Source organism: Hyaena hyaena, unplaced genomic scaffold, assembly GCF_003009895.1.
Source record: "Hyaena hyaena isolate Hyena2069 unplaced genomic scaffold, ASM300989v1 scaffold_56, whole genome shotgun sequence".
In the NCBI taxonomy this organism is placed as follows: Eukaryota; Metazoa; Chordata; class Mammalia; order Carnivora; family Hyaenidae; genus Hyaena; species Hyaena hyaena.
In genome coordinates this window covers 3,975,992-3,991,986 of record NW_024080688.1, presented here as the reverse complement: position 1 = coordinate 3,991,986, position 15,995 = coordinate 3,975,992, and the positions used below count along the sequence as shown (strand labels likewise).

The 15,995-nt window shown below is 46.5% G+C and overlaps 1 protein-coding gene across 2 annotated transcripts in view; it reads right to left on the bottom strand.

The window, feature by feature from the left end:
• SRGAP3 (SLIT-ROBO Rho GTPase activating protein 3) overlaps positions 1-15,150 on the bottom strand; it is a 263,789-nt gene extending 248,639 nt beyond the window's left edge. For both annotated transcript variants that reach the window (XM_039231356.1, XM_039231357.1), the window contains exon 1: positions 14,756-15,150. In XM_039231356.1, the coding sequence (XP_039087287.1) occupies positions 14,756-14,822 (67 nt within the window). In that variant the 5' untranslated portion in view covers positions 14,823-15,150. The remainder of the gene's footprint in view (positions 1-14,755) is intronic.
• Positions 15,151-15,995: the final 845 nt, after the last annotated feature.

Sequence of the window (15,995 nt, the reverse complement as noted above, 5' to 3'; positions counted from 1 at the left end):
TCAGCTTTCTTTTTATAATTTTTCATTAAAGATCTATGATCCCATTTTTTGTTTTATATATATACGTATATATATACATAAATTTACATATATATACACATATATGTGTATATAACGGATTTGGTAAATAGAGATATAAAATCTGGAAGATAATAACACACTGAATGTTTATAGTGCTGGCTCAGGAAGTGGCTTCTCAATTCTTTCTTTCTCTTTTTTATATTTTTCTATATTTAAAAAACTTTTAAAATAACATGTCTTATATTCATAATCAGAAAAAAATGTGATAAAAAAAAATAAGACTCTCACCCAGGGCACCTGGATGGCTCAGTCGGTTAAGCATCTGACTCTTGGTTTCGGCTCAGGGCTCACAGTTTCACGAGGCTGAGCCCCTCATCGGTCTCTGTGATGGCAGCATGGAGCCTGGCTGGGACCCTCTCTCTCTCCCTCTCTCTGCTCCTCCTCCACTTGTGCTAAATCTATCTCTCTCAAAATAAATTAATTAATTAATTTAAAAAAAAAAAAAAGAAGACTCCTATCCACCATCTCCAAAGTCAAAGACTCATGGGACCCAGTGGTTAGAAAGGAACTTGAAGCTCTTTTTCTTTCTAGTTTCATATCCCATCCCTAGACCATTCCATCTACTCTGGATTTCAGCCATATCAACCTTCTCACCATTTTGCAAGTACCCAGGCCCTTTTATAACCCTCATGGCTTTGCACATGCTGTTCTCTCTTCACAACATGACTTTCACCACCAGCTGTGCTTCTACCCATCCTTCAAAACTCTACTGTGAAGTCATTTCATCTGTAAGAGCTTCTCCAGCTGCCGGGGGCAAAGCGGTCAACTTTCACTCTCAGTTTCCCAAGCATGTAAGGTTCCAGCACTGTCCCGGTGCTTCTCATTCTTACTATCATCAATTAATCTATGTTTGTAACTATCTTTCCTAGAAAACAGAGTCCATCGAGACAGGCATGGGGACTATATTCTATCCATTTTTGTGTCCCCATTTCGGACACAAACCAGGAGCTCAATTAACAGAAAAGACTGGATTTCCTGCAGGATCACTACAAGTGGCCACCTGGTCCCCTTACTTCATTCCCTCAAATGAGGTGGACAGCTCTGCACTTATACAATTGCCTGCTCTTTGGCTTCTTCATCTTCCTGAATTGCCTTCGAGTCAGGGTTTGGGGAAAGCCTAGATCAGCTTCCTCATGTTCCTCTAAACGGCAATCCCCAGCACAGTCCCATGTACCCTGAAGCAGAGCATCTATACGTGCAAAGTCCATCAAAAGGAAACGTTCGTTCATTCACTCAACAAATAGCATGATCACCCAGTACATACCAAGGGCTGTTCTAGGTGCTAACAAAACACAAATGGACAAGAGAAGAAGCAAAAGTCTTATTCTTACAGACCTTCAATTCTGGTAAAGAGAAGAAATCAACAAAGAAGGGAAAATATCATATGGCCATAAGTGCCCTGCTGAGAACTCAGGTCAGCTAATCCAAGTTCCTTCATGGCTAGTTAAGGCTGGGTGGTCAAGAAGTGACCTGAGTGCTGAAAGCTGAATCCCAAGAAGAAGCCAGCCATGTGACAATCCAGGGGAAGAGGATCCTAGAAAGAGGGAAAGCTATGTACGGAGGCCCAAAGTGGATTACAAGCTGGGGCTGTGGAGAGGTAGGGTGGCCAAGGTAGCCAGTGGTTTGGATTCGACTCTTACACAATGAGATGCTACAGGAGGGTTTGTAACCAGGGAGAACAACATGGTTAGATTTAAGTCGTGTAAGGGTTACTGCTGGCTGCTATGCAGAGAACAGGTGACTGGAATAAGAGAAGCAGGGAGACCAGTTAGGTCAGTAGCTTTCAACTGAGGCCTCTTTTGCACACGCCCCCCCACCCCCACCCTGGGAACCTTCAGCAACAGTCTGGAGACATTTTTTGTTGTCACAGCTTGGGGGACGGAGGGGGTTAGGGTCTACAGACCTCTAACAACTAACAGGCCTCTAACAAGCCGTGCTGTGCAGGACAGCCCCCACCACACAAATGAATCCAAGTCCAAATGTCAGCAGTATAGAGGTGGAGAAACCTTAAGGTAGAAGGATGTTGCCAGGGTCCCAGCAAGAGGCGATGGTGGTCTGGGCCGGGATGGTGCAGGTGGAAAAGAAACAAAATCCACTATAATATCTTGAAATATTGAAGGGCTTTCTTCCATATTTCCTTAAGAGCTTCTGGACCAGATTCAGGCAAAGAGGGCATTCTGTGTTCAATGCCTCAGGGATAACACAGAGGAGTCAATTCTTAGCTTTTGACTTTCAAAATACCTTTGAGGGAATGTCCGATGACAAAGAGCCAGGATACCACCCCCAATAACCTCCTTTCCCCTTCCCAATTCTGGACATGGATAAAGCTGTGCAGGAGTCACTAAGGCAAAGTGTATGCAGATTTTATGGATGTATAGGAAAACAGCCTGCACCATACCTCCCCCCAAATAAGCCCAGGGAAAGAGGGTGCTGAGGGACCGCCCACATACATTTGCAGAATGTGAGAAGAGACAGGAGCGGGGCCACTTCCCCAAGCAGGGCTGTGGGAAGGCACTGGAGGGGAATCAAGTGTGGGGCCGGGCAGGACAGGCCCGAGACAAATGTCCAGAGTCCTTCACAGCCCAACACGGTATGTGAGCGCCGGGATGGCTCCTGGTGCCTGCAAACAGCGTAGAAGGGCTGAAGAGAGAGACACGGGAAAGTCTCAAGATTGGGAACAAAGAAGGATCCATCACTGGCATGGACAGACCACTGACGACCCAAAGGGAGGGAGGCTATCTCAGCTGCCACAAGAGATTGATGATAAACCACCACAGGGGTCACGCGGCACCGCCTCAGTCCCCTGGACCTTGGGGCACAGCCCTGAAGGAAGAAGGAGGAACCCCAAACTGACTTAGATTGATTTCTGCCACCCCCAGCAAACAAGAGATGAGAAATGGAAATCAAGTTACAGCGAAATACAGAAAACCTCTCTCTCATACACCTGAATCTGTGGCTGGGGTCTGTTCACTCCGAGGCACACGGGCTGCGGGCTTTTGAGCGTCCCTCTGCACCTCTATCCCCTGGCATCGACTGCACTATCCCAGGGGCAGTGCTGCGGTCCCTTCGAGGAACCTTGAACATGGCCGGCAGCCCAGTGCATCCCCTTCCTGCCACACACAGACGGGCACACGCCACGCATATTGATTAGGGGCAAGCTGTCGCCAAATTACCATTTAAATCAATGGTTGAGCACTCTGTGACTGGAGATGTCAAAACCCACATTTTCTAAGTGACCTCAAAACACCACATCAATATCACTTAGCTGAGCTGAATACGCATTTGTTTTACCCCTTCCCCTCTTCAAACTGCCCTCAGAGGAAAGTGTAAAAATTAGCCAACTGGGCAAAAGGCAAAAAGAGGAAGAATCTGGATAATCCACAAATTATGGATTTCAAAATGTGATCTCAGGAATACAGACTTGTGAGATTTTCCATGAGAAACATCTACAAGATGGAATAAGTTTAAGAAAAGTTCATGGCCCTTCTTGGCGATTCACACTTAGCACATTCAAGGTTCCCAGAAGTCCCGTGGGGGGGCTTCCCGGTGCCTCGGTCTGTTAAGCATCTAACTCTGGACTCCAGCTCAGGTCATGATCTCACAGGTCCAGGTTCGTGACCTGGAGCCCTGTAGGATGCTGTGCAGAGCCTGCTTGGATTTCTCTCTCCCTCTCTCTCTCTCTCCCCCACTCGTGCTCTCTTTCTCTCAAAATAAATATATAAAACTTTAAAAAAAAGAAGAAGAAGAAGAAGAAGAAGAAGTAGTCCTGTGGGAAATAAGCCTATTTAACTCAGTTTATGTTAGAACTTCCAAGACCCATTTGACCACATAACTATTGTTCCCACATAACACCTCTTCACATCCAATCTCAGGGAACACTACTCCAAACATAAATTGGCCTAATGATTATATGAATAATCATATAGAAAAGAGCCAAAATCCGACTCCTGGCCAGCCAAAATATTTTATAAACACCAACAAGCCATCAGGAATGAATCATTTACAAGTGAAATCAAGTCTAGAACACCACTGCTGGGTCCTGTATTAGGCCAGAGGTTCTAAAACTCAGCACCTTGAAGAAGTCAACCCCTGTCCCTTCCTGGCAGTGACAAGGACAGGACCCAATTTCTAAATGAGCCTAACCTCACCTCCTCCTGACCCCTCACCTCCTGACTCTGACACCCTTGCCTCATCCCATTCTCCAAGGTACCACTCAGCTCCGCCTCCCAGGAAACCACCCCCACCGGTTGGCCTTGCACCACCCTCCAGAGCAATCCAACCCCATATGTTTCTCCATCACCAACTAGATGCCAGGCATGAGCCTACAGCAATGAACCTATCAGAGAGAGCTTTCCCTCTCATGGAAATACGCTCTAGAAGTGTCTCTAAGCCAGAACCCTTCTCTGAACACTAGTTTCCACATCTGGGGGGTGGGGGAAGAAAAGTGGGGGAGGTGGACGCGAAGACCCCTCAAATTCCCAGTCCCCTGTTTCCAGGTTGGTGGAGGCAGATGTGGCAGCCTCGGCTGAGTCTACAGAGTGTCTCCAGTAGGCACGTTAGCAGAAGTGACCCCGTGGGACGGTGCGGAAGGGTCCAACACAGCTGGTGGCATCCAGGGAGAACCAGGAGAAGTCGGACTAGAAGGGGAGGTGAAGTTTTAGGAGTGGTAGGAAGTCAGAGGTGAAGACCCCTCGCAGAACAGCCCCCCAGGAAAGGATCTCCCGGGTGTCACGGCCACATTGCTGTGACACAGCTCTCCCCTCACTGAACGGCTGGAGTCAGGAAGGCTCTGTTTAAACCTTAGCTCCGCCACCACTCCCTGTGCAATCTGATGCAACTGATTTCATTTACTTCTCCGAATGTTAGAGCTTTTAATCTATAAAATGGGAATAATGACAACCTCTGAGAAGTACTGAGATCACAAAATGAGGTGCTGTATATATGACTGAGACCCGGAACTAAATAATAATTAATTACCTCCCACATTTAGTAAAGTTATACAGCCTGAAGCATGGCTTGTAACAGTCACTGAAGGAATGAGTGAGTGAGTGAGTGAGTGAGTGAGTGAGTGAGTGAATGAATGAGTGGTTGAGGTTTCTAGAAAGGAATGGTTGTCATTAACAAACTCTGGTGGTAAAAACTCCAAAAATGGCCAATACAGACCTCTAGATTCACGGATTTCCCCAAACTGCAAAGAGCCTGTGTTCCTGGCCACACCCCAGCATGACTGGGGCAAACATCACCTCATCAAATACTACTCTGGCTTTGAACACATCAGCCTTCACCAAATCTACACTAATAAACATCTCCCCTATCAGGGACAAACAAGGAACTTCAGTCAACTATGGAGAATGTTTCCTTTATCAATAAAACCCCTACTTTCTTTTTTTCTAAATGTTTATTATTTTTGAGAGAGAGACAGAGACAGAGCATGAGTAAGGGAGGGGCAGGGAGAGAGGGAGACAGAATCTGAAGCAGGCTCCAGGCTGTGAGCTCTCAGCACAGAGCCCAATGCAGGGCCTTGACTCAGGAGCCTTGAGATCATGGTCTGAGGCAAAGTCCAACGCTCAACTGACTGAGCCACCCAGGTGGCCCACACCCCGACTTTCACGGAACAGAAAGTATGGGTGCTGTCATTGATTGTTTGTGTCTCTCCCTCCAAATGCCTATGTTGAAGCCCTAACCCACAATGTGATAGTATCTGGAGGTAGATGAGGCCTTTGGGAGATAATCAGGTTTAGCTGAAGGTCATGAGAGTGGGGCACTCATGACGGGATCAGTGCCCTTAAAGAAGAGGAAGACAGACAGCTCTCTCTCTCCCCCCTACACAGTAAGCAAAGGCCACGTGAGCATATGGCAACAGGACATCCACCTACAACACCAGAAACTGAGTCTGTTGGTACCTTGATCTTGGACTTCCAGCCTCCAGAACTGTCAAAATAAACATCTACTGTTTAAGCACTCAGTTCACGGTATTTTGCTACGGCAGCCCAAACAGACTAAGGCACATGTCAAAGAAAATAACTAAGTTAGCTAAAAGTTGTAAAGAGTAAAACTGCTCATTAGTAACTTACCGGCCACTTGCTCAGCCTATCTTGTGCCAACCACACTGGGGAAGCAAAATGGCCATGAGCGTGTCTGCCCTCAAGAGTTCACGGCCAAAGGACTTATCACAAGATGGTAATAAAGGATAGTAAGACTCAGAATATGGGGCGCAGATGTGAGGGAACCACTAATTCTGCCTCGGAGGGTTATTAGGAACACAATGTAGAAGAAGGTGTCATTTTGGCAGGCATTGAAGGACAGTCAGGGGGTGGCCAGACAAAGATGGGGTGCTGGAAGGGGGACATTTTGAACGAAACAAAGAAAGGCACAAATGGGGAAGATTTGAAGGTTCCAGGAAGGGGTACGGAGGATTCCGAGACAAGGGATCGGCCTCATGTGGTTGTAAGCGCACAGACCTATTATAGAGAAACAATTGAAGATAAAACAGGAAAACTGTCTGAGGCTCCATCACCAAGACCCTTGATGGAGTTCACCTTGTAGGCCAGAAGCTGCAAAGTGGTGGCCCATGAGCTGACACTGTCCTGCTGATGGGTTCATTCAGGCAGCATAGTGTTTCTTAAAAATTTGAGTTACATTTGGGGCACCTGGGTGGCTCACTCAGTTAAGCGCCAACTCTTGATTTTGGCTCAGGTCATCATCTCGCAGTTTGTGAGTTTGAGCCCCCATGGGGCTCTGCACTGGCGACGTGGAGCCTGCTAGGGATTCTCTCTCTCCCTCTTTCTGCCCCTACACAGCTTACATTCTCTCTCTCTCTTAAAAATAAATAAATAAACATTAAAAAATGTGTTAAGCTCAGTCGGTTAATGTCGAACCTCAGCTCAGGTCATGATCTCACAATTCGTGAGTTCGAGCCCCACATCGAGCCCTGTGCCGGGCTCTGTGCTGACAGATCAGAGCCCGGAGCCTGCTTCAGATTCTGTGCCTCCATCTCTCTCTGTCCCTCTCCTGCTTCCACTCTGTCTCCTTCTCTCTCAAAAATACATAAACATTAAAAAAATTTTAATATTTTTAAAAACTTGGGTCACATGTAAAAATCAGGAGATTTTCAGGGCACCTGAGTGGCTCAGTCAGTTAAGCATCCAATCTCAGCTCAGGTCATAATCTCACAGTTCATGAGTTCAAGCCCTGTGCCAGGCTCTGTGCTGACAGCTAAGAGCCTAGAGGGTGTTTTGGATTCTGTGTCTCCCTCTCTCTCTGCCCCTCCTCCACTGGCTGGCTCTCTCTCTCTCTCTCTCTCTCTCTCTGTCTCTCTCTCTCAAAAACAAATAAACACTAAACAAAATCTTTTTTAAAATCAGGATATTTTCATCATGGCCTTGGATCTGGCAAAAGAGTCCTAGATATGACCTGAAAAGCATGAGAATAAATAGATAATCTAAACTTCATAAACATTACTTTAGTGCTTCAAAGGGCACCATCAAAAAAGGGAAAACATAACCCACAGAATGGAAGGAAAATATTTGCAAATCATATATCTGATAAAGGACTTGTATCCAGAATAAAGAACTCTTATAGCTCCAAAAAGGAACCTTCATGTACTGTTGGTGGGAATGTAAATTGGTGCAGTGACTGTGGAATACAGTATGTTGGTTCCTCAAAAAATTAAAACAGAAATACCATATGATCCAGCAATTCCACTGCTGGGTATTTAACCAAAGAAAATGAAAACACAAATCTGGAAAGATACATGCACCCTTATGTTTACTGCAGCATTATTTACAATAGCCATTATGGAAGCAACCTAAGTGTCCATGGATGGATGAATGGATAAAGAAGATGTGATGTGTTTATGTATGTATGCGCATGTGTGGATATAGAGAGATAGAGAGATAGACAGTTAGATAGAGTGGAATATTACTTGGCCATAAAAAAGAATGAGATCTTGGCATTTGTGACAACATGGATGGACCTAGAGGCTAAGTATAGGAAGTCAGACAGAGAAAGACAAATGCCATATGATCTAACTTATATGTGGCATCTGAAAAACAGAATGAGCAACCAAACAAAAAGCAGAAACACACCCATAAATACACAGAACAAACTAACAGCTGTAAGAGGGAGAGGGGTAGTGGGATGAGTAAAATTGGTGAAGGGAAGTGGGAGGTATAGGCCTCCAGTCTGGAATGAGTAAGTCATGAGGATGAAAGGCACAGCACAGGGAATATAGTCAATGATATTACAACAGCACTGCATGGTGACAGACGGTAGTGACACTTGTGAGCATGGTGTAACATTCAGAGTTGTATCAGTATGTTGTACACCTGAAACTACTATAACCTTCTGTGTCAAATATCATTCAATTTTTTAAAAATTTACAGCGGGGCACCTGGGTGGCTCAGTCAGTTAAGCATCCGACTTCAGCTCAGGTCATGATCTCATGGTCCATGAGTTCGAGCCCCACATCAGGGTCTGTGCTGACAGCTCAGAGCCTGGAGCCTGCTTCCGAGTCTGTGTTTCCCTCTCTACCTGCCCCTCCCCTGCTCATGCTCTGTCTCTCTCTGTCTCTCTCTCTCAAAAATATTTTAAAAAGTTTTAAAAAAAATTTACAGCTCAAAAATAGAAAAGACCACCCAATTTTTAAATGTTTTTAACATTTTTAAAAACTTAAAATGAAAAATAAAAATGTGGAGATTTTGTCTTAAAATCCAGATGCCCTTGAAACACTAAAAGAACTAACCGTTCCGGGCTCACATCCTGCCTGGCGCTGAAGACTGGAGCTGAGCAGTGATGAGCCCTAATCAGCCACAGTCCTCACTACTCCCACGTGCCTCCCCCACCCACCATGCTTTCCTCATTGAAGCCGGAGAGTAGCGAGGGTTCCTAAGGAGCTCGTCCATTCACTCAATGGCATAATCTCTTGAAGACTAAACTCATTCTGGCTCTCAACTCGAAGTTTTTGTGTTCTGAGTTTTTTTTTCTTCACCGATTTTATCACCACATTTGAAGAAAACTCTTAGAAAGCCAAGAATGTATCGTATACTCTGCATTCTCTCACAACACCCAGCTCAAGACTAAGAAGAAAGTAGATAATCAATGTTTATTGAATGAATACATAAATGAATGAGTAAATAAACACTTCTCTGTGATCTTCTTCAAAATCTGCTCTTCTTCTCCTAAATTCTAGACTCTTGCTATTAAGAAGATGCTCTAAGGGGCACCCGGGTGGCTTAGTTGGTTAAGCGTCCGACTTTCGCTCAGGTCATGATCTCGCGGTTCGTGGGTTCGAGCCCCGCGTCGGGCTCTGTGCTGACTGCCAGCTCAGAGCCTGGAGCCTGTTTCAGAGTCTGTGACTCCCTCTCTCTCTGACCCTCCCTTGCTCATGCTGTCTCTCTCTCTCTCTCTCTCTCTCTCTCTCCTAGAAATAAATAAAACATTAAAAAAAAAAAAGAAGAAGATGCTCTAACATGCTATGGATGTACAATTAAACGCCAAAACAAAACCCTAAAGTCAATCACTGTGTTTCTATTTCAATTTTCTATTAGGTTGAAATAGAAATGGGAACTCTGGATAAATGCAGACTAGATCATTATGTCTGACAGCAAGATGAATGAGAGCCCAAGGTACTGAGAACTCTGGCAGATAAGATTACCAAACACCATCGGTGATCTTTGAGGGAACTGTGAAAAACAGGATAGGTGACAAAATGCTGGAGATGGGCAAATGCTGTTCTGATTTTGAAATTTTTTTTTAATGTTTTATTTATTTCTAGGAGAGAGAGACAGTGTGAGCAGGGGAGGGTCAGAGAGAGAGGGAGTCACAGACTCTGAAACAGGCTCCAGGCTCTGAGCTGGCAGTCAGCACAGAGCCCGACGCGGGGCTCAAACCCACGAACCGCGAGATCATGACCGAAGCGAAAGTCGGACACTTAACTGACTAAGCCACCTGGGCGCCCCAAATGTTGTTCTGATTTTGAAAAGGGGGAAGAATTTAGAGCTTGCTATTTCCAGACTAGAGAATGTGATGTCACTCTCAAGCACAGTTCTTTAACTGATTCATAAAGGGACACTTGCAAGTATCTCACACAGGAAACAGAGTCCATCTGGATCCAGCACAGGGTCACCAAGAAAAAGTCATATTAAATTCATTTCATTTTCTTCTCTGTGACAAAGATTCTAGCCTAACGGATTGGAGAAATATAGCAGGTATAATAGATACGGTACAATGAAGGGGTGAGCAGCAAAAAGGGCTAATTCAACCCTAGGGCTATATTAATAGAAGCATTACATGCAGCATAAAGGAGGTGATAATTGTTTTTCTTTCTCTGACCACATCAAGAGTTTCTCATCTAGAACTAGAAACACCTTTTTCTTTTTTTTTTTTTAATGTTTATTCATTTTTGAGAGAGACAGAATGTGAGTGGGGGAGGGGGAGAAAGAGAGAGGGAAACACAGGATCGGAAACAGGCTCCAGGCTCTGAGCTGTCAGCACAGAGCCCGATGCAGGGCTCAAACTCGGGAACAGTGAGATTGTGACTTAGGCTGAAGTGGGATGCTTGACAGATTGAGCCACCCAAGGCCCCTAGAACTCAGAAGTACTCTTAAAGGGGGCATCTGGGTGGCTCAGTCAGTTAAGCATCTGACTTCCGCTCAGGTCACGATCTAATGGTTCATGAGTTCAAGCCCTGCATCGGGCTCTGTGCTGACAACTCAGAGCCTGGAGCCTGCTTTGGATTTTGTGTGTGTCTCTCTCTCTTTCTGTGCTCCTCCTCCACTCATGCTCTGTCTCCCTCTCTCCCAAAAATAAATAAACATTTGAAAAAAGAAGAAGAAGAAGAAACACTCTTCAAGCAGGTTTTTGATAGATAGTATGATATTTTGGAGGTCCACTTGGCAAAACCTTTTTTTAAAGATTTTTTTTAATGTTTATTTATTTTTGAGAGAGTGAGAGCACACGCACAAGTAAGTGAGGCACAGAGAGAGAGGGTAAGAGAGGGTCTGATGTGGGCTCTGCCCTGACAGCAGCAAGACCGACGCAAGGCTTGAGCTCGTAAATGGCAAGATCACGACCAGAGGCGAAGTCAGACGCTTAACCAACTGAGCCACCCGGGTGCCCCAAGATTTTATTTGCAAGCACTCTTCACACCCAACGTGGGGCTCAAACTCAATTTTTTAAAGTAATCTGTAATGCCAAACGTGGGGTTCAAACTCAGGGCCACCCCTTCCCCTACCAGAGATCAAGAGTCACACGCTCTACCAACAGAGCCAGTCAGGCAGTCCTTGACAAAACATCTTTAAAAGCATACAGCTCTCATCTAGATTTCTGGCATCTGCTGAAAAACGGAAAGATCTGTCCAGGCCTACATTCCTAAACAGCAACAAGAGGTCGGACCCAAGTAGTGACTTTCCATTTGGACAGGACATGTGCTCTCAAGGGCTCCATAACCACCACAAGCCTTGCATCTACTGCCCTCACGGAGGTGGTAGACCAACTATCGCAAGTCATTTACTTAGCCAACTTCACTCATTTATTCTGTCAAGCACACAAAGGCACTTAGAGTTTGTAACCCAGGATACAGTGAATCCAAAGGAGAGTGAAGATGATTAAGCAGCAGATAAGCATCTTACATGAGTAAACGAGGATAATCATAGTCCGGGGGGCTAGGATCAGAGTTTCCAACCATCCAATGGGCAGCCATGGGGAAGTAGCATCTGTCTTGTTCTATGAACTCCCAAGGGGAAGATACTATAGAACCAATAGATGGATGTAAAAACCACTTACAGCAGCCAGAGGTATCCAAAGGTAGAATATGTGGACTTGGGAGGTGATGAGCTCCCCACCACTGGACATGTACAAGCATATGGTATACTACTGCATTGCAAAGACATAATCAAAGGAATTCGGGCATCTGATGAGGCAAGAGAAGGCATGGATCTGATATTTCTTGCAACAGAAAAAAAAAGTGTTAAAATATTCTCCTTAGGTCAATAAATTCTTCAAAAAGAGATAAAAGAGAATAAGTCAACAAAGAACTCAGTATCATTTTTAAAAACCAAAAATCCCCCTCACTAAATTCACAGAGGAACAAATCTATCTAAGCAGGCGAAGGGTTGCACCAAACTGGTCAAATGACGCCCAGGGAGAAAGGAAGCCAGCATCAGGCGTTATTTTTGGTGACTGGTCAAACATTCTTCAGAGGCAAGCAACAAAGACGAGGGATAAAAGTATGAGGGTAAACAATGGAACACGGTCAAGAGACAGCCAGTCCCCACCACGAAACCGCCATCTGCCACTGACATCAATCCTTCAAGGGGCAGCCTCAGGCAGACAGTGTGCCGGGAGAGAAGACCGGCTACCTTCACATTTCTGGCCTTGTGACCTTGCACAAGTCACTCGCCTTGACGAAGCCTCGGTCTCCTCATCTCTAAAGCTAAGCTCGCTCATACGAACACTTTCCGTACGTTGTGCAGGCCAAAAGTAGTGATGTTTGGGAGTGAGCCAGACAGAGAAACCGTGGGGCCCTGTGCGTACATCATCAGTAATTATGATGATGATTAACAAACAGAATTTTGAAACGAAAAGATTCCAGACGGCTTCGGGCACAGCAACATCCTGACCTAAGTCATGTGGGTGTCAATTCTAAAGGAATAAAATTCAACTCCTTTAACCAGAATGTAGAGACCTTTAGGGTCTGGAAGAGACAAGATCATCTGGACAAATTTCCTGCTGAAATGCATTGCCTTGGACTTGCTAAGTAGTTGTGAAAATAAAAGCAAAAGGTAAGAAAGTAAAACAATCAGCCAGAGCAATAAATGCTTCATTGATCCTCAAGCCAAGTTCACGGGCCCTGTGGTAGTAATCCAAAACCCAGACGAGCGTATTTCCTACCAAGACAATGCTAACAAAACCCCCAAACTCTCCAAAACTCAGCATCCCTTTCTCTAGGATGGGAGGCTCATGAGAACCTCAGTTAAAAAGAACGATAATAATCAGCCAAATTCGTCTTATAAAACATAAACTCCCTAAAAAGTGTGTACGCAAAGGCCGAAACTGGGCTTTTGTATTGGTGCAGTGGGGTGGGGGGGGGTGTTCAAATCTCTAACCAGTAAAGGGCTTGTGACTCAATTTTCAGCAAAGCTGAAGCACCCTAAGTCAGTTTTCAACACTGAGCTGAAACCTGGGGAAGGGTTTTCTGCTCCCTTCACCCCGGGGTCCACCCTCAGAGGTGATTCGCATGCCGGGCCTGACCAGGACTGAAAGACACAAGAGGGTTGGAGAGACTGGAAAAAAAAAAAACAAAGCCCTCCCCTAATGGCCGCTCCCGTCCCAAAGGTTCCCAAGCATCTGGAGCCGGAGCAGCAGCTGTGGATGCCGGCCCCCCACCGCTCCCGGGGAGGCGACCCGACTTCCCGGGTCGCTGAGTCTGGAGCTGCAGAAGCACCTAAAAGCAGGTGTGGCAGCCTCAGGTCACCTGAGCCCCAGATAATCAACTTGCTCAAATAGTCAGTCCTCCCATAATCTCAAGGGCAGGCGTCAGCATCCACCAGAGATGTATTTTGTCTTCAGTCCTTCGGTGGGGGACCACAAACACTCCCTGTGCCGCAGCAAGGACGTCCATGACCAGAGAGAAAACAGACACTAAGACACGCAGGCACAGGCTTCCCTCGGGGTCCCCGGAGAGAGGCGAGCGTGGTGCTTTTAGATTTGCCTTGCCAAAACTAAGCCTAGAACTCGTGAAGGTGGGAGAACCCCACCTGGCGTGAATGACGACTCTGCCCGCATTTGTCTCTGCGACTGAGTCCAGTTTCCTATTTTGCCTTGCTGGTGCGGAACTGGGGAGCAGCTGCCGAGAGGAGCCTGCACCCCGTGGCCCCAGAGCTGGAACAGGCATCCAGAGGTCATCCCACCCCGCTGGCAGGCTTCCTCTGGCGCTATGGAAGCCACGCAGCTCCTACCAGCCAAATCGGCACACGAAGCTGTTGGCTTTGAATGAAGGCTGATGACCCGACGCGTTAGCAGGCGGAGGGACAGTGATTGGGGCTGCACGCTGTGAGAGGATACATTTTCTGCACCGAGCTCCCTCTTTATGCCTAAATGCCTGCATTAGTTTGGATCAATATGCCCCATAACAGTTAATCCACGGCAACCCAGGCCGCCGAGAGACACTGACAAAGAAGTGCAGCCCAGGGATGCTGCTTCTCCGTGCACATGCATGTGACTTCCAGCCCAGAGAAAGGGGCAGGGGAAAGCAACGACAAAAACCAAAAAGAAGAAAGGAAAATAAAAGCGGATCGTTAAAAAAATCACATTAAGGGGCTTTCGGCGTGGGAGGGAGGAGGAGGCTGTGACTGTCAAAATGGCCTTAGAGTGACAAGCCACAGCCAAGATGATGGAGTATCCACGACACTCCTCAAGCCGGGCGTAGGATCCTCCTCACACACCTGCAATGCAGTGATTGCTGCCCATTCTATAATCCACACTCCCAGAGCCAGGGCTCTCTGCAGTTGAAACCAGTCTGGACTTGTGCGCCTGCCACTGTTCCTACTCACAATAAGATTATTGATGCAGAACAACATTTCGTGATGGCAGAAAGGAAAAGGGGTAAAAGAAAGCCAAAGCAAGAGAAAAAGGAAAGGGGAGGGGAAGCATGACTCCCCAGCCCGCATCTCACCTTTTATTTGGGCTTCATATTCAGCAATGATCTCTTTGTCTTTCTTGAACTTAGTTTGAGATGACATCTTCCAACGTGGCCAAAGGCACTGACAGGCTGTTTGATTTATTTCTTTTTCTTCCCCAGTCCTCTCTCAAGCCCTGGTAATCACACGGCTCTAGTCGATTTCACAGGGTTTAGGGACTAATCTCTCTTACTCGGCTGCAGAGCCGGAGGGGGAGAAATCCCTCTCGTTCCGGGAGGAAAATTCTCTTTACTTGCTGGAAAAATGTCTCTAGTAGCTTGGTCTGGTCAGCTCCTCTTGCAAAAGAAGAACTACCACCTCTAGGAGCACAGTAACCTGCCCCAGATTTTCAAGATTTTTCTTCCACAAAAAATGATAACCAAGAGCAATCACACACACATGCACACAAACACACTCACGCGTGCACTCTCGCACTCATCTGGACACACACACAGTCGTGATGCACACATACACACACACTCACTCACTCACACCCGCTCACCCACCCACCCACACACACACACATCCACACACACATCCACGAGAGGCGCGGCGCCTCCCTGCTTGTGCAGTCAGTCTCCGGCTGGCTTTCGAAGGCTCTGCTAAGGAGATGGTCAGGTTGCCAAAGGACCGGTCATCTCGCATCCTCCCTCCCTCCGGCGCCTCTGGTCTGATGTACAGTGAGGATCAAAGCCAGAAGAGCGAAATGGAAGTTCTCCGGCTGCAAGGCTTAAGCTCCGGTGAACCAGGGCTGGACTGCTCGCCCTGCAGGGCTGGCTGAGCGCTCCCCCACCCACCTCGTCACCAAGCTCCACCTCCCGGATTTTATAACAACTGACACATTGTAGCCTACAGGAGAGCAGAACTCACTGCAAGCAAAAAGGGGAAGAAATTCTCACAAAAGGGAAGGCAGCAGGAAAAAGAATCGGGTTGGAAAGGCATGAGAGGCCCCTGCAAACTCCATTAGCAGTCGGGTTAGGAATTTTTCTTCCAAAAACTCCAAACGGCTCACCTTTTCTTTGCACCGTGCAATTTAATTTCTCAAAGCAACGGCTATGTGACAGTATGTTACTCTGTAGGGATTGTCTAGCAGAGGAGAGAGAGACTGACCCGTGTAGGCAAGCTCATTAATATTTGTTGAGCAATTGCGGGGTGGCAGGGACAATGCCAGGCATTTCAGACATGCAGCTTTGCAAAGCTGTTGAGAGCCGGCGTGCTAGAAACACCCAGCTGCTT